The sequence below is a fragment of the Terrapene carolina genome, unplaced genomic scaffold, assembly GCF_002925995.2.
Source record: "Terrapene carolina triunguis isolate 2854851 unplaced genomic scaffold, T_m_triunguis-2.0 Scaffold406, whole genome shotgun sequence".
NCBI classification, from domain to species: Eukaryota; Metazoa; Chordata; order Testudines; family Emydidae; genus Terrapene; species Terrapene triunguis.
This window is the reverse complement of record NW_020664757.1, coordinates 2,968,163-2,991,013: the sequence shown is the minus strand read 5'-3', so window position 1 is coordinate 2,991,013 and position 22,851 is coordinate 2,968,163. Positions and strand designations below refer to the sequence as shown.

At 38.5% G+C, this 22,851-nt stretch overlaps 2 protein-coding genes across 3 annotated transcripts in view; one reads left to right on the top strand and one right to left on the bottom strand.

Annotated features, from left to right (window-relative positions):
* Positions 1-9,097, top strand: part of DNAH14 (dynein axonemal heavy chain 14) — a 439,459-nt gene extending 430,362 nt beyond the window's left edge. The window contains 5 exon segments of the mRNA XM_029912981.1: positions 755-867; positions 2,488-2,633; positions 5,161-5,318; positions 8,398-8,544; positions 8,885-9,097. Of these exon segments, the coding sequence (XP_029768841.1) occupies positions 755-867; positions 2,488-2,633; positions 5,161-5,318; positions 8,398-8,544; positions 8,885-9,097 (777 nt within the window).
* A 1,378-nt stretch (positions 9,098-10,475) lies between these two features.
* LBR (lamin B receptor) overlaps positions 10,476-22,851 on the bottom strand; it is a 44,875-nt gene continuing 32,499 nt past the window's right edge. For both annotated transcript variants that reach the window (XM_024214581.1, XM_024214582.2), the window contains exons 8-14: positions 21,274-21,468; positions 19,510-19,613; positions 18,956-19,081; positions 18,666-18,834; positions 14,045-14,125; positions 13,798-13,920; positions 10,476-12,517 (exon numbers count right to left, since the gene is read on the bottom strand). In XM_024214581.1, coding sequence (XP_024070349.1) covers positions 12,357-12,517; positions 13,798-13,920; positions 14,045-14,125; positions 18,666-18,834; positions 18,956-19,081; positions 19,510-19,613; positions 21,274-21,468 — 959 coding nt within the window. In that variant the 3' untranslated portion in view covers positions 10,476-12,356. The remainder of the gene's footprint in view (positions 12,518-13,797; positions 13,921-14,044; positions 14,126-18,665; positions 18,835-18,955; positions 19,082-19,509; positions 19,614-21,273; positions 21,469-22,851) is intronic.

Here is a 22,851-nt window from a genome sequence, read left to right as displayed (position 1 = left end):
CCCTTTTGTCACTTCATAAGTTTTCCAAAGTTGAGGCAGCTTTAAAAAGGCAGAATGGAAAAATAATATGGAAAAAGAAAAGTCCGATTAAAAATCTTGATATCATTCATTTTATTGCACTGACTATCATAAAGGGAAAAATAGGGAAAAGGGAATGGGGAATTGAAATTTCAAAAATATTTTGCAAAAATTTTTGAAAAAAATAAATAAAAATTGTTTCACTTTTAAATCCTGTGAAATGAATTTTTTTTTTGCAAAGTAGATCTGGTTTTTGAACCTTCAGTAACACAACTGATCTTTTTACATATGTGTATTGAGCACAAAGACAGCATTGTGATATAATCACAGTACAAATGCTTAGGCAGATTGATCTAATGTGATACTTTGGTTTTTGAGGAAACCCATATTACAAGTGTGTTTTGGATAAGCTGGTGCATTTGTGTTTTTGTTTTCTTTTTGAGCATGTGTGTTCTGAATTTTAGCACTTTGTCAGATTTTGACACTTTGGAAAGTCCATAGAGTGACATCCGTTAGAGGAGATTAAAGGGCATTTCATAGTGAGCACTATCAAAAGTTTGTGAGTTGTTTCTGAGTTTCTTTCAAAGGCTTTTAATCTATATTTTGTCCATTTCTACCTCTCATGCAGAGATTCCCTTCTGCAGACCTACTGATAACGGTTCCAGTTTATAAACTGGCTGTATTTGATATTGTAATTGTATTTAGTGAGATTCTGCTTTTCTGTCATTTGCAACAGCCATATTCCTATATGTCAAATAAGCCTTTGGGATCATGGATTGATGACCTTATTCTACGAGTGAATTTCTTTGCAATCTGGGCAAACCAGGTCATCACCTGTATACAATTAAGGTAAAGTGAAACATGAAAAAATAAAGTAGAAGTAAAGGGGAAAACCATAATCAAATTAAAATTCCAGCTGGAACTCTCAACCAAATACTTTGGGTGAGATGGACCCCCACAGGCTTTCCTCCTGAGGACCCCCTAGCATAGGAGGCATGACTGGGGACATGAGGAGTGTGTCAGGGTTGGGCCACAGCATATAGTGCTATGAAGCTTCGGGGTAGTGCTGCTGCCATAATTTAGATAGGCCCCCCACTCTCTAGAGCAGCCTGGATTCAGAAGGGCGCAAAGGTGGTTATGCTGTATTATTAATTTATTATTATTTGTGTTATCATAGTGCTTAGGAGCCCCAGTCATGGGCCAGGACCCCATTGTGATAGGTGCTGTACAAACACAACAAAAAGACAGTCCCTACCCCAAAGAGCATACAGTCTAAGACAGGCGTGGCCAACCTGAGCCTGAGAAGGAGCCAGAATTTACCAATGTACATTGCCAAAGAGCCACAGTAATATGTCAGCAGTCCCCCCCCCATCAGCTCCACCCCCACTTCTTGAATAGAGGGTGCAGTCCTCTGTGTGTGGAAGTTTAAGAGTGTTCATACTAAACAACACAGAAATCCTGAGCATTGTTTACGTGTAAAGATTTTTAAACATTAGATATATCTTATTCTTTTTTAAGAAATTCTTATATGATCCATTTTGCTTGAAGAGTGACCCTTACGGACAATTCTCTTTAACATCACAGCCAGTCAAAAAAAAAAAAAGGTTTGACCATGATTTTTTTTCCTTAAATTTTATTGAATATTCACTGATTTTGAAAGGTGATGGATTGCCAGCTCCAGAGAATGAAGTCCTCTGTTTAGTTAGAGAACAGGTACAGTATAGGCAGGAAAAATGCAAGTTTCTGGCCCCCCGTTTTGTCTGCAAGGTCCACCTCTAGCAATGAAGCAAAAGTTCAGTCTCCCTGGCTATGCAATCTATTGTCCCCCTGCTCAGACTAGTAGCAAGTGGTGGTGATGGTTTTGTGATCTAGGCACTTGTCCAGTACTGGACTGAGAGCACCATCTCATTTCATGTAAATAATAGCCATTGCATTGTCACTTTAGGTTACTAGACATCTGTAGTTAAATCCTTCTTGACTTTGTCACATGAGCAGCTATTTACCAATGAAATTATTCATATAAATAAGGAGAGCAAATTTTGGCTCCTACCTTATATATTTAAGATGAAAGGTTCTGGCATCACTTCGAGGTAACTAGCTTTCTCTCACATAGATGAATTGAATAGTGTTGTTTGAATAAAATACATTGTATCATATTTAATCAGTCACAAGAGATTACCAAAGAGACCATTTTAAATCACAGTTGTCTGCGCTTAAATAGCATTTATTTAATAATATGATTTGCTGTGATCTTGCTGGTTGCATTCAGACATTAATTTGCTAATTTTTATGTGTTTTATCTAAAGACGTTTAGAAAATTTGCTAGGGAATTCCTAGGCCTTTAAGAATAATGATGAAGATAGATTTTGTTTTCAAACAAGTGAGCTAGGGTTTGGGGGGGGGGGGTTGAGGGGGATGGGGTGTTAAAAAAACCTGCTTAAACATTTATTACCCTATTTTAAAAAACAGGTATAACAGCTTAATGCTTCAGAAACAAGCCAAAACATCTGGGATTTCATTTTCATCACCGACTGGCGATAGGCCCAACATATCCACCAACAGCATTCAGGGAAATCCTAGTCGCTTCTGGCTTTCAGGGTTTTTTTTCCCACAAGGTACACTAGTAAATAGGCAGTCATCAATAATGAATAGTGATTTGTAATTTTTTCTTCTCAAATCTTCTGCTCTCTCTGTATTGGAACTGGGGGATGGGGGAGTTTCATGTCTTAGAGGCAGGCAAGTGGTTCTTCCTTTTGGGGGCAATTTCTCTTCTCTTTTTGCAGAAAATCATACCAAAACTTGGGCTGTTTCCCAATCTGTATTCAGTTAATACTTAGTTTTGATTTAATTTATATCTTGATTTGTGGCTGACCACCTACTTTCAACGCTGCTTGCCTCATTAATGATTAAATCAGAAGACATTATTATTTTGGAAAAAGTTGGCCAGCTGATGCTGCCTTAAATCTACCTGGATTACAGTGTTATTTTTCAGCAAAGATTCTTTTGAAGGCAGTCCAAAAGCTGCGCACATTATATAGATCATAAAAATAAGGCTGCGGAATATATAGCAATATTGGCTATCCATGCTGATTCTCTTTCTGCGTGTACTTTATATTTTTATGCTTCCAAAATGGTATTGCACAGCTTAGCCATATAACCTTTGTCATTTTTCATTTACTGATTAAATGATGCCTTCTCATGGTGGCATCCAAAACTGAATTAATTGCCAACAAAAGTCAGGGCTACTTGTTTATTAAACTGTAGTATTATGGCACCAGCACTTTTTCTTACTGCATACTGCACCCGTGCCCCTAACACAAATTGAAGTTTAAAATGACTGGAGAAAACATTGACTGTGGGAGGAAGGTTTAAGGCAGGGGTCCCTGAGAAGCAACAACGTCAAGAAGCGCTGCCGCCGAAATGCCACCGATTTTCAGCAGCATTTCGGAAAAGGTCGGGGACCACTGGTTTAAGGGGTTGGAATAAGTGCCCCATTGGTTTTAAGAAATTGTTAATACATTATTTCCAAAGGCCTCATTATAAAAATGAACTGAACTTGCAACTGCTCTGTGTTGATAGCTGCAGTTTTAGATGGAGTGTCTAGCATTATGTGACTTATGTGCGTTGGAACGCTCGCAAAGAAATGAGGTGTGGATCTTAAGAGGTTTAGTCACTGTGGTATCCTCATAAGTTAAAACATCATAATTCTAATCAGTGAATTCATTATGTAAAAACTTAGGGCTAGATCCAAAAAGGGGGACTTAGCATCAGCATTGCAATGCCTAATGTTTAGGTGTCCTCTGCCACCTACTGGCATCTGCAGCCATCTGCATAAGGCAATGTCATAAGGCTACGAATCTGTCACGAATTCTGTGACTTTATGAGAGCTCCACGACTTCAGTTCAGCCCTGGGCAGCGGGGCTCCAGCTTCAGCACTGCATCAACGGGACTTAAACAGCTTTGTGGGTGCCAAGAGGACTTTACATGCCTATAGAGTTAGGCAGAGGCTAAACAGGGGGTTTGAGGAGCTAAATGTTGAGCTTAAAGTGGCAGTTAGGTGCATGTGATGCATTGTGGCTTTGTCACTAAGTAAAAAGAGGTGATTCCAAATGTGCCCAAGGAGCTGATCAGCTAAGTAAGAAGCGATGGGTTAGCTCCACAAAGGGGCTTAGGTGCCTAACTGCCACTTTAGGCCCCTACAGCCAACATTTAGGCACCACCGAGAGCCTCAGAACCCCCCCCCACTCAAAGTTTCTGCCAGCGGACTTCCCAAGGCACCTAAAATTTGTGCTGATGGGCACAATCTGCCAAGCTGCTCGTGCCCGAGCCCTGGTGGGATTCTCAAACTAGGCATGCTCCTGCATACTAGATCGGGCCCCAACAAACAGCAGCTAGGAATGAGAATTTTCCTGGCTCAATGGTTTGTGCATGTCTGTATCCAACTTATTAGCGCACTCCGCCACAATGAAATCCCCATCTGCCTGAATCAGCGTAGCGTTGAGAAAGGCACCTAAGCCAGGTCAGCCCTAAATCCAGGCATGGGTTCATGGGTGTGAAGCCCAAGCTGACACTATGCCCTGCCTAAGTCCCAATCCTCTCCTCAGTATTTCTTAGTAGCTAGCTTCCCTGTTTTATATGGAGAGCCTGGATGGCCACCTTGGAGATGATGATTCAACACGGTGGCAGGGTCCTTAAAAATTAGGTACTGTGATGTCTAATTCCTTTCTGCATTTAACCCAAATTAAAATTTTGTTGTTTTTTTTTAACTCTTACAGAGAGCACAGCCCTACTACTGAGGCTGGATTCTATTCTGGATCATGTATTAATTATTAACAAGTTTTAATTGTTAAAAAAATCTTTACTGTTGATACATGAACCAGGGGAAAAAAAAAACCCTTGACTTTCAAATTCCAGGGGGGAGAGTGAGAGACTATACTTGTCAGTACAACATATTTACATTACAGAGTAGCTTTAGCTTGAAAGTCACTGAGAGATGACAATCATGGGATGATGTGATGCCAGTTTTCAGAGCGTTTAGAGTTTGGGAATGCATAGCAAATGTGGCCTCAGAGTAAACCCGGCTCTGGTCTTAAATACACTTAGTGTTTTGATACTAGATTGTTGTGTATTTTATTCCTGCAGGGTTTCTTACTGCTGTGCTGCAGAACTATGCTCGTCAAAATGGAATCTCAGTGGATTCTCTAACTTTTGGCCATAGACTGCTTCCTACGATCCACGATGAAGACTGCAACCTCAGAGAAGTCAAAAGAAAACAAAATATAATACAAACCGCATTTAAGGTAAGGGCTGTAATGACAGCTAGACAACAAACTGTAAATGGCAGGAAACAAGGTCATTCTAAAACAGGTTTTTTTTTTGTTTTTTTGACACACATCTGCACTGTCTGGAGGCTATTGCTCCACCAGTTTCATTCTCTGCCCCCTCCCCCCAATATGTAAGTTGTCCTTGCTTTGTTTTAAATTGTTCCTATACCACTAACCTTATAATCATATTCTTAAAACTTGAGTCAAACACCATGATGCTTTGAATCTGTAGCGAACTAGAAAATACCACCCTGCCCTCTGTCCCATTTTGGTGGTTACAATTCATGAGCAGAAAATCAGAAGTAAAACTTTTTCATTTATTTCCAACTCATCCTTAGAAAATTGACTATTGCTAGTATCTATACAGAGAGGGCTCTCAGCAGGCAGCGTACAAGACTGAAAGGATCTTAACCCCAGTATATATAGAACATGCCCACACTCCCCTACTCTGCTAGTAGGTCCCAGCTGGACCCTCACGTTGAGGCCAGGCCAGCAATCGGGAGTGCATTTCTGACAGCAGACACCAACAACATTTTGAGAATGGAAACGCAGCCATGAGAACCAGAAGGCAAGGAAATTAAGGGAGGGCACCTATTGACTATCTTGGATAGAGGGGGCGTAGACATCAGTATTCGGGTTGTAAGTGGGTAAGGAGCAATGAGTACTAGAGCAACATACGTTGCAATTTATTGAGAACAAGTGCACTGAAAGTGTTTTGTCTTATTTACTAAACCCTAAATTGGCAGCTCTAACAAGGGATTACCTTGTAATAGGTAATTGCAGTAAACAGAATTAATCGCACTGTTAGTTTTAATTGCACTGTTAAACAATAGAATACCAATTGAAATGTATTAAATATTTTGGATATTTTTCTACATTTTCAAATATTGATTTCAATTACAACACAGATTACAAAGTGTATAGTGTTCACTTTATATTTTTTTTATTACAAATATTTGCACTGTAAAACAAAATAGTATTTTTCAATTCCCCTCATACAAGTACTGTAGTACAATCTCTTTATCGTGAAAGTGCAACTTACAAATGTAGATTTTTTTTGTTACAGGAATGACTCAAAAACAAAACAATGTAGAGCCTACAAGTCCACTTGTTCTACTTCTTATTCAGCCAATTGCTAAGACAAACAAGTTTGTTTACATTTACAGGAGATAATGCTGCCTGCTTCTTGTTTACAACGTCACCTGAAAGTGAGAACAGGCGTTTGCATGGCACTTTTGTAGCCGGCATTGCAAGGTGTTTACATGCCAGATGTGCTAAACATTTGTTTGCCCTTTCATGCTTTGGCCACCATTCCAGAGGACATGCTTCCATGCTCTTTAAAAAAAATTTAAAAAAAAAATGCGTTAATTAAATTTGTGACTAAATTCCTGGGGGGGAGAATTGTACGTCTCCTAGTCTGTTTTACCCGCATTCTGCCATATATTTCATGTTATAGCAGTCTCAGATGATGACCTGGCACATGTTGTTCGTTTTAAGAACAGTTTCACTGCAGATTTGACAAAACACAAAGAAGGTACCAATGTGAGATTTCTAAAGATAGCTACAGCATTCGACCCAAGGTGTAAGAATCTGAAGTGCCTTCCAAAATCTGACAGGGATGAGGTGTGGAGCATGCTTTCAGAAGTCTTAAAAGAGCAACACTCCGATACAGAAACTACAGAACCCAAACCACCAAAAAAGAAAATCAACCTTCTGCTGGTGGCATCTGACTGACTCAGATGATGAAAATGAACATGCGTCAGTACGCACTGCTTTGGATGGTTATCGACCATAACCAAGTATCAGCATGTCCTCTTTGAATGGTGGTTGAAGCATGGACATATGAATCTTTAGTGCATCTGGCACATAAATATCTTGCGATGCTGGCTACAACAGTGCCATGCAAACACCTGTTCTCACTTTCAGGTGATATTGTGACCGGGCAACGTTATCTCATGCAAATGAACTTGTTTGTCTGAGCAATTGGCTGAAGAAGTAGGACGGAGTGGACTTGTAAGCTCTAAAGTTTTACACTGTTTTATTTTTGAATGCAGGTTTTTTTGTATATAGTTCAACTTTCATGATAAAGAGATTGAACTACTGTACTTGTATTAGGTGAATTGAAAAATACTATTTCTTTTATTTTTTTACAGTGTGAATATTTGTAATAAAAAATAAATATAAAGTGAGCATTGTACACTTTGTATTCTGTATTGAAATCAATATATTTGAAAATATAGCAAACATCCAAAATGATTTAAATAAATGGTTTCTTAACAGTGCAATTAATTTTTTTAATCGCTTGACAGCCCTACCTTGTAGTAATGCCCTGGGGCCCCATCGTGATAGCATCATGAAAACACAGAGACAATCCCTTCCCTAAAGACCTTATAGTCCCCATTAAAACAAGAACAAGCAACTACAGAAACTACTACTATGTTGTTTATATAGAGTTACTGTTGTGACTTGGAACTATCAAGCTGTGCACAAACACCCTGCTCCCCTCTGCTTTCACATACCTTAAATAATTAAATAAATAAATAAATAACAACCCTGGACTTCCTTCCTACTTGAACTTGTTTTCCTTCTTCATGCTGGACTGTATCCACTTCTGGATTTGGCTTCCAGTTTCCTGTAAATGAACAGGAGTGGTGGGTAGTTTATGTTTAGAGTATGCCATCTTCAGGCTGCCAATCACCATGCAGCTGGAAGGCTGGAGAATTTTCACTTGCTCTAAGTGTACAGGGCCAGATGTACAAAAAGGGAGGGAAATTCCTTAGCAATAGTGTCTGTTACTTTATCCTTTACTCATTCCTTTAAAAAGTTACTGTGATATGGAGTCTGACCTTTAAAATGAGAGTACTCAAGACTAATCTATCCCTTTTAGCATGTGATGTTGTTTCATTAAATGATAGGTGCCTGAGCATTACCAACACATGTGAAAACACTTCATGCCTGACATTCTTTAACAGCATCCTTAAGGTTGCTGAAAAGCAAAGTCTTGTTCTCTACCTCACGATACATAATCTGAGTATTTGTCTCTCTCTAATCTTAGGGATCTTCCCCACCTGAAAATGGTATTCTAGTTTTTGGTTTATATATAGATGGTGCACGATGGAGCCCTACTACACATGTGCTGGAAGAACCTTTTCTTCATGACAGATTTTATCCACTCCCTGAAATAGTGTTTTTACCACAACAGGTGAGAGCTAACTTCTGATGTAGGTTTTGCTATCTGTTGGCTATGCCATCTACAAACAAATCTAACTTTTATGCTGTCACTTTGGGCTGCCCATGGAAATACCAATGGCCTCTTCCTGTAGTTCGTACTTGGGTAAAATGCACTGTGCTCAGTGGAAATTTTGCATGAGTAAGAACTGGAGCTGATCCCTGACTCAGCTAAGGAAAAGGCAGGATAGTTTCTAACATAGAGGATCTAGTCCTATTCTCACTAACCAAAAATTGTTGGAGTACATTTTCATTTGGTTTAACTATGTACCTGCTATTAAACAAATCTCTTGTGTCTGGATTATAATTTTTAGATTATCCAAACAAGACACACATGTCCAGATGAGGAACAAAGAGAACTAATGCATTATGAATGTCCACTTTACCAGACTCCTCAAAGAGCTGGAATCTTGTTATCTACAGGTCTGTCCACTAACTTTGTAACAACAATCAGTCTACCAACCAAGAGAACTTCCAGTCATTGGGTTACAAGAGGGGTTGCAATGCTGTGCCAACTGGATGACTGACAAATTGGAAAAAAAAAAAAAAAACCCACCATTTATTGTTCATGAAACCACATCTTATCTGCTGTACAACTAAGATTAGGGAGTGTAATGGTTTCAAAAGCATTAGGAGTACTAGTAGTCAGTCAGCTAGTTACTGTACAAATACGATCAAGATAATGTAGTACCTTCAGCACTCCTTGCGTTAAATAAATCTTATTTAAAAATCTGTAGTTTGATGTACAGCATGACACTTTGTTCCTACTTTGGTTTTATCCATTCGCTCACCAACCTGGTATCTGATTATTCATCTGAAGCAGTGTGTTTAACTTTTATAACTACGCACCATCTCTGTATAGGCTAGACAGGAAAGTAGAGCATTCTAAGTAGCTTTGTTTATGACTGAAATTAAAGAACACAGTTGTTAACTGCTCCAAGAGAAGACCTTTTTCATAGTATTAAAAGTGTATTCCTCACTTCCATCCATGGTAGTTTAAGTGTTTTACCAAAGTGTGGTAGCTAGTGTGGAGTTATCAGAGCCCACTTCAAAACGACAGGGATAATCTTCATGTTATAACTGATTAGAAACTACTACTTCAGTTTCTCTTGTGCATTCCAGTTTTGCCAGGTTTAAAAAGAGCAGCCAGATTATATGGACCACTGATTTGGTATGAGATCTTTTTCACTTCTCCATTTTAATAAAATGTATATTAATGTACATTTTGGCCTCTGCACCATCACCAGAAAAAGACTGTGGCAAATAGAATTTAGTTACTTATATTGATGCACAAAATTAAAACTTTGTCCCAACATATATTAAGAGTACATGTAAATCTAACACTGCTCCCCACCCCAAAGCGCACAGAAGGAAACAGAATTAGGTACCAGATTCTTCTTACCCAATAGCAGGCTGACCAACATTCAAGGCTGGGCCTCTTGTTTTCTCTGGCAAGGACGTCTTACCAGTGCAGAGGAAATTAAAGGCACTATTTCATGGACAACCTCCCCATTATGTACTGCATGATTAGAAAAATCTCATTCCCACCCCTACATAAAACAGCACAGTATTAGCTGGGCATGGGTGAGATTAATCAAGCAAACTAATGGGGTAGGTGCCTCTCACACTCTCAAGATCCACACTTGTTACAAATGTGAGTTACTCCTGATTAAACCAAAAATGTGAAGAGGACTGTTTAAATAACTCTGCTTAAAAGGTCCAAAAACTTGCTTATAGGGCTTAAGTGCTGCCATTAGTGAAGGGCGAAGAAAATTTTTGCAAATAAAACACCTCATTTGAAATTTCTTCTCTCTTTAGGTATTATACAAATGAAGATTCAGCTGGCACTGTTTTCTTAAAAATGCAATTAAATATATAAATAAGTGATCAAAATGTGCACTCTACCACTTTTAAAAACAATTTTATTTCAGTTTACAGGTTGTTTGTATAAAATGCTACTTAATCAATTTTACATCAAAAATATGAGTGTACAGAAGAAATTGAAGTTGATATATACCCCTGTCTCTGAAGAATGGCATGCAGACTGTAGAAAGGTTGCTAGTTTATTTTTCAGTAGCATAATTTAACCTCATTTTAAAAAGTGGCACTTTTAACCACATGTTTTTTCCAGAAATCAAAATAGTTGGTGTTAAAATATTCTCCTTACAACAGCAACCACATGGACCTGCTGAAGCTGTCACGATCACGTTGAACAAGTTATGCTATATTCACTAAAATGACTCAGCGCATTTTAAAAAAAAGCAAACACTAGCTTTTCAATTATATCAATATTTTTAAAACATCCAACTATTCAAAATTTTTAACAATTGTAGTTTGATAGGAACCCTGACTATGGAGTACCTAATTTCCCTCCACAGTGCAATTAAAATTCAAGACCAATGACTTACTAAATTTTTGTTTCTGAAAAAAGCTACCAACTGAAAGACAAGCAGGATAAAACTAGTTCTCCAAGGTTCATTAATGCAAAATTACCTCAGCACTCTTCCAGCCTTATTAAAATTAACCCACTTACAGTTAATCAAATAAAAATTAAACCTTTGCAGTGGGATAGAATTCCATTCTTGGGATATAAAGAACATAACTGACAGAAGTAGATAAAAAATATATACGCTAGATAAAAAAAAGTCAAAAATATATACAAAAATATATTAGAATGTGACAAAGATTCATGTAAAATTGACTTAAATAGAAATATTGAAAAAACTTTGCTATTTGCAACAGTATAAAAGGCAAAACCTACATTTGAGGTAGTAATGCCAGATTCACAAACTTTGGATTGAATATATTTTCTACATTTTCATAGCATATTTGTCAACAATATTTAAATGAATACTTCAATTAATTTTCAAGACAATCAATACATTACTTTACAAAATCCTTAAAAACATTTTTTTTAAAAAATACTGGAAATGGTTTGTTTCTCCCTGTTCCTAAAAAAGCTATTGTATCTCACATTCTCAAACACTGTACAGGAAAAACATGAAGGTTTTATAATACAGTCAATGGATCCTATGGTACATTAAGAACTATTTTACAAAACTCAGAGCAAACACACTGTAGCTAATTTACTTCACAGTGTGTACTACACACCACACCTTATAATACCTTCCATTTATCACTGAATGCAGGATTATGGTTTTTAGCTCCTCACCGCTGGGAACCAGCAAGTGATTGAAGAAGAGTGAGCTGGATGGAAATCGTATTCCCTTAATATAACAAAAACATACATCACATCACAGTGCTAAATTAAATGAACTTTTTCTAAAAAATGTAAACTCAGTAGATTAAGGTTTAACTTAAAAAATTGGGTCCTCAAGAATAAAAAGAAACTTACAAAACCTTACAATTTTGATTGGGTTGTTAACCCCAAAGCCTTGCACCCTACAGTTTTTGTTTGTTTTGGTTTTGTTTTGTTTTTTGCGGGAGAGGGGAGAAGAGAGCACATTTTTTCAGGGGTACTACTGAAAGTCAGTTAAATATGTGAGTTATGTGAACTGTCTATTTCCTTATCTTTTACTTATTCATACATCACAAGGTAACTGGTTTATTCTAATTGAATACACTGTGTAGCTTAAAATGACTAGTTGGTAAATATTTGGAGAAGGCTGGCTAATAATCATATTTGTTTGTTCACTACATTGTTTGATCACATCTTTAAGAAAAGCCTAAAAATTTAACAAACAGACCAAGTGCAAAGGTATGGGGCATGTTTTTGCAAAGAATCTAACTGCAGACGTAGTTTGCAACACAAGTTCCTGGAGTACCTTAGTAGATGTAAGGAAATATACGGTATGGTACACGTTGACAGTACCTTTCCCATGCCAAGCCATATTTTTTCTTACACTGATGTTCATCACGAGCTTCTCGATGAATAAGCAAGCAGGTGAAATAAATCACGTAGAAATATGGCAAAATATGGTTAAAACCTGTAGAACACAGTTGGAAAGTCATTGTACATATAGCAAAACTCAGAAAAATATGCTGGTATTCAGAGTAAGAGTAAAAACCTTGAAATACAAGTCACGATACAGATATTGGGATCCAACTAGTAGGTCAAACATTATACAAAACACTACATTTTATCTATACCAAAACTGTATGGCCTGTGAGCATCTTCAAAGAGATTGCATCTATTTGTACAGTGCTGAACCCCTTGTTAGCACTCAATAATCGGATATAGCAAGATTGCTATGGCACATTTTGCAGGCGGTTTGTCTATACTATGGACTAACAATTTGTTTTTGGAGGACAGATGTAAAGGGTGCAAGGAAGAAGACGTTTTAGTTTTGTAAACCTGCTCTCTCTGTTTTATGTACACATGTGACAAATTTTACAATGCTTAAAAAGCAAGTAATTTTGCATTAAAGCTCACAAACGCACACTTCCTGTAGGCTAAAGCAAAAGGGATATTCAGGCAGAAAAATGCATTGAGAGAATATTACAGTATTGTGAGATGCATACAAAAGCAAGGAAATGCAAAGGTAAAGTATCCTCCCAATACCTAGATCTCCAAATTTAAGATAAGAAAGACTGCTGACAGTGCTCTTTAGGTGAACTTCACTATACTCAAAAGCTAAAATAATTTATATTTGAACCTAAATGTTGAATTTCCATACTTTCTGAAGTTTGGATGTTTTTTAACTGAAATATTTTTAATAGTGGAAGATTTAGTCAATTTTAGCTGTATCCTAATTCCAAGGCATAAACTTTGGAGTTTAAAAAAACTGCTCAGCAACAGGAGTTCAACACATAGCCTCCTTCATGTGTGTTTGCTGTCACATCAATTCATTTGGATGTACTCTGTTTTGAGATCCTGCCCATATCTGGTGACACTTGTCCCTAAACAGCGGGAAACCCTGCCTACTAAAGTAGTACTTCCTCTAGCTCCATTTGTAAACATCATAGTCCAGCTGGCAGCCCCAGGACAAATGAATGAAGAAGGGGCTCACAAGTCAGCCATCCCCAGAAGAGCACAGGTAAAGCGAGAGGAGTCAGAAGTTTATCTAAGAACTAAACTTGGTTCAAAAGGGTTATGTAGTGGGAAGCCAGATGTCAAATCAGGCTTATTCCACTGAATTTAAACTTTCTGTTAATTACAGACAGTCTAGTGTCTTAAATAATTATTGGCAAATTAGAAAATGGAAGTCAGTTACCAAAACACATGCACAAGTTTTTAATAGCAAGCACTTTAGTTTCAGGATCTTACCACATGGTAGGGACCAAGCCAGAGCCATCATAATATCACCTAGATAGTTAGGGTGACGAACCAAGCCCCACCAGCCTGTGACTAGAAGACTTTTTCCAGCTGCAGTGGGAATACATTTCAAGTCTGCATACAGAAAGTAGGGTATAAAATAATGTTTAAAATGTGCATGTAAATAGTACATAATTGAGAGATACTGTATGGAAAGTAATAAAAAAACTTAACATTAAGTTAGCCAAAAGATACTTACGAGCCAATTTGGGATCGTTTGGATTCCTCCGAAATGCATTTTTCTGTGAGTTTGCACCACGGAAAATGTAATACCCGAAGACTAAAATAAAGAAAATAATATTTTCATTTCATAATTGCAATGTTTCAGTACACTTTTCTATCATCAAAATACCCTCTTGTGCAATCACAAAATTATTTCATTAGGCACATAGTTATAATTACCCAGCTCTCAAGAATCACTCACTAATGGAACTGAAATATTATAAAAAAACCTTGGGTTTCAAATGTTAATGTGTTTCATATTGTATCTGATGCTTTATACATAAGTATAGGATATTGGAGAACCTTTACCAAGAACTTTGCCTTTTTACAAGTTTCATTTTTAACATGATGCTGGGTTTTACATTTCTATTAAATAACCCACAACAGGTTCTCATATTCCTATATGTACATATAGCAGTACACCTATTTTGGGAAAATACATACCCAATATATCATTGCAAGTAGATGTACGTACAAGAGACAACAACATTCATGGTTACATCCTTTTTTATTACTCTCCTCATATATACTACTATAGTCTTACCATGTTTACTTGCCCACTCTCCCCAGGCAAGTAAACTTTTAATAGAAGAGAAACTGAATTCATTTAAAAAAAAAAAAAAAAAAAAAAAAAAAAAAAAAAAATCTAAAGAGTAGATGAGATGTTGCACCTGGGCCACTACATTTTCACTGTATGTTTTTGAAGTTTGCATTGTACTACTATGTACCCTAGCACTCTGCATGCATAGAACAATTGATAAAAATGTAAGAAAGAAGAGGGGTGGGCACAAGGAAATTTAAAGGAAAATGGGACAATGTTCCAGCATATTAAAAATTAAGCATTTATTCAAATGAAAGAAACCTAAACGTTGAAAAGGAAGGGGGAAAAAAAGATGCATTTTGCATCTCTTGGGGGTAGCAGATATGAAGTAAAATGAATGAATAAAATTTATAAGTGTTATTGCATTTCGAGGAGCTCTCCCAGAATTCTGATACATATGGGCTATTCTGTTCCCCTTGAGTGCAGTTTCAGGAGGCAGTTCAAAGCTGTAGCACAGCCAGTGCTAGCCACACTCATGCTCACCTGCTTATGCTTCATACATTGGATGTCAGATGTGCCTTACCATTTTATTTGCAGAGGATAAAATATTTTAGATCTTCAGCTAGACTGTTCATCTCAGACGAGACACTGAAAGGAAAGCCCATCTGGTCCAAAAGATTATCTAGATGGATTTCTGTAGCCCAGCATCTCCCACAATTCTGATATTTATGGACTATTCCCCTCTTGTCTGCAGTTCAAAGCTGTTGCCTAGACTGTGCTAGCCACACCCCTTTTTCCACCCTGCTGCCAGATCTTCTGTCTCCACAGCAGCAAAGTGACAGTTCACTTTGCTCCTTACTTTTCTTTGCCCACTTACTATTTTATCCACTTTTTTGGGCAGTAGCAAACAGCCTCTTTGTTTTCCCTCCATTGGATCTGGTCTCAGTCACCCAGAACCAGCACTGCAATGCCTCCCTGCTACACTCCTTTGCCTTCAGTCATGCATGACAAACACCAAACTAAATCAAATGGTATTCTATCTGTGAAGCAGCTTTTACAGGCTCTTTGAATGGCAAATTGGGCCCTGCCTGTTTTTAGCCAGGTAAACCTTGCACTGGTAGGACACAGGGCTTTAGGTCAGGCATGCATGTTGGTCCCACTACTCCACAAAGCCTTAACTCCTACAAGAAAAGCTCAATCTGGAGACTTAGGGAGCGACACCAAGGAGGACTTCATCCAACCAGCTGGAGGGGTGGGGGGATGCTGGGGAAGAACAGGACTGCCAAGAAAAAAACCTTAAGAGGAAACAAATCTATGTCCTTCTCTATCCCCCACAAAAGTCCTAAAATGGATCCTGAGTTCACTGGGGAGAGAAAAAAGGCTCATTCTTGGCTCTCCTTCCCACCTCAAATCAGGGAACTCTGGCAATGAAACCCCATCCCCCAGGCAAGGAGAGTGGGACCTGGACACAAAAGACACCAAGTGAGACATATTCAGAGGGCTTGCACAAAGCAAGCCATACTCTGGCAACAGCCAGGTGGCAACACCCGCAAAACAGGACAAAAAGCCTTAAAAAAAAAAAAAAAAAAATCCAAAAAGAGCAAGGAGGAAAAGGTATTTGAATACCTCTTATGGTTTTTTCTCTCTGTTCTCAGTCATCTCCTCCTCTACTGAGGAAGGGGAGCTCTCAGATTCAGGCTTTGAGCAGCACACAGGGAAAAAAAGCAACAAAGGTTTTCTGCCCTGAAATATTTGAAATCATGCAAAAAAGTTACATCCACAATCCAGATCCAACCTGAGCGGGTGGGAGAGGACAAGTCTAAAGGCTAACACCAGCCTTGTAAATCTTCACCTGAAATACCAATCCTGCTGCACCCATCCTTCGATAATGTGATCAGAGAGGAGTGGGGAGGGAGCCCTGATAACCTGCAAGAACCAAAAATTGCCATTGCGGATATACCAAACGTTGATGCGGCAATGACATCTCTAACAGAAGATATAGTACCCCTGTCCAAAGGGGATATTTGCCCTTAGAAGGCACTTTGGACTTTGTCGGCCACCTTTAGAGCATCCCTGACCAGCTACATACTTTGCGAAAGAACAACAATGTCCAGGGTGGATGACCTTAAGACCATGAAGAACAGAGGCTATCTTGACTTCAGGTCTACACTTAAGAAAATTTCCCTAGCAACAGCCTTTATGGCAGATGCCTGAATGGATGCAATGAGATTTTCAGCGAGAGCCATGGCATCCAGCTCTGGAACCCTGGAAGGTTGATGCTCACTCCAAAGAAATTCCGTGCTCATCTACATCTTGAGGCCTTCTCCTCTTTGGAGAAAAACTAGACAAAATATAGGAGAAACCGCTGCCAAGCTGAAACAGTCCTTTCCCCCTCAGTCCTCTAAGGAGGGACCACAAACCCAGCAAGTCAAAAACACTATTTGTCCATCCTCCTCACAAAGGTACCGGGGAAAACCCTGGAACCAGAGATTGTGTGGAAAATCCAGAAGGTGGGTCCACTGCCTTTAAGAGCCCACTATGACAACAAACAAATGTGCCTACGTCCAGACTGAATCTAGGAAGCAGAATTTTCCAGTTCTCGGAAGTATGATCTCTATCAAACTAAAGACAGTGGGTGAGAGAGGCAGTTACTTCTTCAAACTAAAGGCTCCACCCCATCCCTTGTTCATCCAAACCCCCATCAAACACAAGCTGGTGTTAAACAAAAACTCACATTTCCTGGGCATAGGAGCAATAGAAAAAGTTCCCTCAGAAGAAAAATTCTTAAGACTATACTTAATTGTTCAGAAGCACACTGGAGGGAACTGGGGGGGGTGTCCCAGAGCTATCCCGGATCTCAAGCAGCTCAACAAATGGATGAAGAAAGAGATTCTGGATTGAGATCCTAGCTTCAACAGTAGCATTCCTGTCTCAAGGGGAGTTCCTTGTTTCAGATGTAGATCTCCACATTCCCATATGACCATGCCATCACAGACTGCTGAGATTTGCATACCAGTACCAAACACTTCTATTTTTTAGCCTTTCATCCACCCCCCATTTACCAAGATGCTGGTGGTAATAATAGCCAGGCTCAAATCTGAGGGCTCTCACATGTCCTTATCCCTTCCTAGATGACATCTTGATCAGAGCTCTGATCCAAGCAGCAGCACACAGTGCCACAATCTGGACACTAGATCTGCTTCGAGCACATGGATTTGTGATAAACACCAAGAAGAACTCCTTCATTCCCTCCCTTCGCAAAGACAGTTTGCCTGGGAGTGGAAAGATTTATCTGGCAAAAGGTCTACCCATCACTAGACAGATTCGACTGGATCCAAAACTTGATATACATGTTGGTAAAGTGTGCAGGCCAACCATAGCTTAATGTCTATAGCTACTGGTCCTCCTAGTTTTATGTATAGGAATCACCCTATGAAGAAGGTGCCTTATCAGGTGCCTCCAGGCCTCTGCCCTGAAAGTATGGACCCACTCATCACAATGCATGCAAAATCAGGCACTGGTTCTGAACCAGGTGCTGAACTCTCTAAGATGGTGGACGATCCCATACAACAATGGTTCTCAAACACAGGTATATGTACTTCTGGGGGTATGCAAAGATCTTCCAGGGGATACATCAACTCCTCTAGCTATTTGCCTAATTTTACAACAGCCCACGTTAGGATTCTAAGTCCCCCTCGTGAATCTATGAACATGAATTTATTCTTTGCAGTAATTACTAGCCAAAAAATATCCCCTCTTAAGCAACTCATTAGTTGCCCAGAGTATGTTCGGGTTTTTTTAGTGTATGTAAACCTATAATACTTAATATGCCTAATCAAGAACTATTGTAGTAATGGGGGCCTCACAATTTTTAACTTATGGTGGGGAACTGAGACAGAGATTAAATGATTTTGCCAAGGCCACACGGGAAGTCTGTAGCAGAGAAGGGAAATGAACTCCAGGCCTCCTAAGTGCCCTAACCACTGGACCATCCTTCCTCTCTCAGAAAAGGAAATAAAGATTAGTTTTGTAATTGTAAAAAATGTTCATGACTTACTATTCAGAATAATAATTGCAGAAGCAATAGGCCAAGAAATTTCACTAGGATGATTGACTAAATAGAAGGCTTGTAAACTGTAGACGAATGGAATCCATACCAAATCTCCAAATGCTAGCATGAACCCAAACCCATCGCAGGTAATGTCCATTGTAGTCAAGATAGCTTCCTAGAGAGATTAGGAGGGAAATTTACAATTCATAAAAAAAAGCACGAGTACATTAGTCTGTCATAATTTAACTGGATATGTTAGCAAAAGTTTAATATAGACTGAAGGGAATGTCAGTTACCTCATTCCAAAGAGCATCCACCACATAGAGAAGTTGGAAACTATTAACCAGTATCATTGACAAAGATGGCACATTACGATCCTGTACCTTCATCTCAGCCAACAGCATTGCCAAGTTAATAACAACCTAAAAAGAGTCACATTTCACTACAAATTTTGCACAAATTTAAAGGCACTTATTTCTACTATGTTATAGTTCATTTTTAAAAGTAGACTGTCTGGCAACTTAGACCCAAGATCTAGGTTACATTTATTTAAAAAAATATATATATATATCTACAAATTTCACAAAAAGGTAACTCATTAGTAGCCCTGGTTCAAAAAAGTATAGGCTCTGCATAGTCTCACTTTTAGAATGCTTAATACAGGCAATGTGATAGAGCTGTAAAAACTGTTCCCGTGAGATCTGTTTTAATCATGTCTTTCAATACACAGCTGTTTTGCACATTTTCCCCTCTTTCAAGCATATTATATTTCTTTACCACAATTAAAAGTTTTCATATTTAATAAGATCCAAGCAAGTGAAACAAAATGGTTAAAAGTACTCATACTCACCCAGCCAATTAAGCCTGGACGCATCTCACAGAAGTATTTGAGGTCAAAATTTCCAATGCGAGGGTTTAATTCACGTCCAATGAACAAGTCATAAACAAAGTTCCCTGCAAACAAAATGCACATGCTTCCAGTAATCGCTTTCTGTCTGTTCCCCACCACCTTCCTCTGACACTTATAAAACAGCTATTACTTTATCTGTGGTTAAAAGTCGTGCTGTAATCCTAAAACGTGAATTAAAAAAAAAAAAAGCTATAATGGAATTTTTCCTGAGAGCCCCCATATGGTAAAAACATAAGCTAAGTCTGCCAAATAATTTCTTGAGGAAATTTTTCATCTTTTATTCCTCCTTGAAGTTTGCCTCTTCCATAAACTCTGCTGTCAGGAGAGCTTGTGAACTTCATTTTCTGTGACACAGTGACATCACAAACCCCATACATACTAACTAAACTTAGCTGCTCCTACTTTTAAGCTCCCCACGGCACCCCGCACACTGTGCTGGATAGCAGCGATGTAACTTCAGCCAAGAACATGTAGATGTTTTAATCAAGAAAATGAAACAATGCATAAGTGAATAAAAATTTTTTTGGGGGGTGGGGGAGTGGGTGGAAATGGGAGAAGATAATACTATATGCATCTGCTAGAAGGCAGAATTCTTGTTAACTTTTGAAGATGGACAAGGAGGACAGAAATGGCTCAGTTGGCAGGTAGAAAAAAATCTTATATAGAAGAAACATAGAATACCATTTTTAAAAAGTCAGCTTTTGAACGCTAGAACTATACTTTTAGAAGCACAATTATTGAGACAATTTCTTATATTCCTTCTGTTCACTCCCAAGCACCAGCAAAAAGCCAGTAAGCTCAAGTTTTCAATAATTTTCATGTTTCACTCATTCATTTTGTCTGGTAACTCCCCTTGTTAGTCATCATACTGCTATTCCATTAGAAGCAATATGTCAGTTTAATGTCTTGTTATATACACACACATTTCTGCAGTTAGCCAGCAAGGTCTGACGTTCACCCCCCCCCCATACCCATACTGTTACAAGTAAAAGTCAAAATTATTACTATCATAACTGTATGTTTGGGGGGGGGGGGAATCTACTTTTATTTGTACATTTGGTAAATTTGCGCATAGTCAATCTTTTCCCCCCAATTTATCACTGATCCTGCAAAAACCTGATGCATATGCTTAACTTTGCATAAATGAGTAGTCCCACTGGAGTCAAAATATCCTTCCAAAAACTACTACTAGATTTAAAAAAGGATGCAGCCAAGTAAAAAAAAACTGAGTTAAAATAATACATTGAAATTCTCCCCTAACCCTGACTTCCCACTGCCAATGTTTCTAGTTTTTGAATCAATCATTTTCTCCCTGCTCCTCCCCACAAGCTGTTGTTGGAAAGGTTTCAACAAAGAGGGGAAAGTGACTATATAGAAGACTATCAAATGCTGAAAACTGCAAAAGAAAAATAATTTTCCTCTCATCTCTAAGTACAGGGCTACATAAAACACTTCAAATAATGCTTCTGAGTTCATTATGCAAAAAAGGCAACTAAATGTGAGGTGCTATGCAGAATCTGTATCTTTATTAAAAACCATTCAACTTGCAATATAAATATGAGAAACATCTAATAATTAGCCAGACTGTTATGGCAATTATCCTAAAATGTACTTAAGATTTGATTTAGCAAAGATTTCTTTGTACAGTGAAAGTGTAATAAAACAGAAGGGAGGAAAGGTTTGAAATATTATTCACACACTTACCAGAATTTCCACCAGGTGACAGTTCTTCTTTAGGTGCTTTCAGGGACCGGGCATAGAGATAAATGCTCAACAACACAGAAAAAATTGCAGCAGAGACTGCAAACTGCAGAAAATGGTCATATAAATAATGAAGCTCAATTTCAAAATATAAAGAATTTCCTACAGCGGCAGCAGTCAGGACAAAAGCATAAAATCCTTTAAAAAACACAAACAAACAAAAGTTAACCAATAAGCCAAGTCAAAAGACAAACTTTTAGTATAAGGAGTCATTCATTACATTTGTGCATGATTTTGTGAAGTTTTGAAAAATAAGATTTAAAGATACCTACAATGACATAATTATCTAATTTTAAAATCGTGTACACATGTGTCCCACTTCAGCTAAGCATTTAGCAGAATCAGGGCTTCCATGTATATGCATAGCAACATGCATTTAACAGGCCAAGCAGAGGTCATGCTGGCTAGAAGAAGAAAAGATTTTTTTAGGAGTTTTCAGCCACAGTCTCCTCTGGTTGAAGGTCCACACCCAAAACTGGTCAAGCCAGTGTGCAGTTTAGAACTGACCCTGGATTCCAGGTTTATGCTAAGCTCTCAACATAGCAATATCTGTGAGCAATGAATTCAACCACCTCCAGCTGGCTAGGATCGCATAATGACTTGGTTTTAGCAACACACAATGGGACTACAGCAATACAGTCTACCTGGTCTACAGTTAATACAAAATGCAGCAGCGCCCCTCCTCAGCAACACAGGTTACCCTCAAGCACGTCAAATCTATCTATTCACTTCACGGGCTCACCATAGAATATTGCATCAAGTTCAAGACTTCAGTACTTTTCTTCAAGACAAGTAATAATCTGGGCCTGGGTTATCAAATAGGTCACCTAAAGCTCCAGGACAAGGACCACCATCTACAGCTACGATCCTCTGGCAACATATCCACCACAGGGCTAAAAGCTCAATTGTGTAGGAGATAAAATATTTTGGGAGATCCAGGAATGTGCTCTCCCACAGAAGCTAAACCAAACCACAGACTTTGCTGCTTTCCATCCCACATGCACACACACCTCTTCAATCTTACCTTCCTAATAAATAGCACATAGATCAACACACACACGAGAATGCTGTTGTTTTTTAATTTTCCCCTGGGGAAAAATAAAAACAAAAAGATAAGAACCACACAAAAGATGCTAGTTACATGCAGTGTGTTGTAGCCATGTCAGTCCCAGCATATGTAGCCTTGTCGATCCCAAGATATTTGATATTTTTTATATATATATAAAAATAGCTTAGGATCCACTTGGCTACAACACTAGTTGACATATACTAGACATGACTCAACTTCTTAAAGCAGTACTGAAAGGGGCTCAATACATGATGCTGGTGCAGTATAAGAACCTGAATAGAAAAGGTACAGGTTTGGACATCAGAGTTCTTTTCTCAACAGTAAGAAAAAGGTTCTTTCGAGAGCAACTGTCTTATGGCAGTGTGTTGTGTTGCTCAGCATAAGAGGATCTTCTGAACCCTGCTCTATGGTGTTGAGGCGACAGAGTGCTGAAGCATACAGAGCTTCCCAGC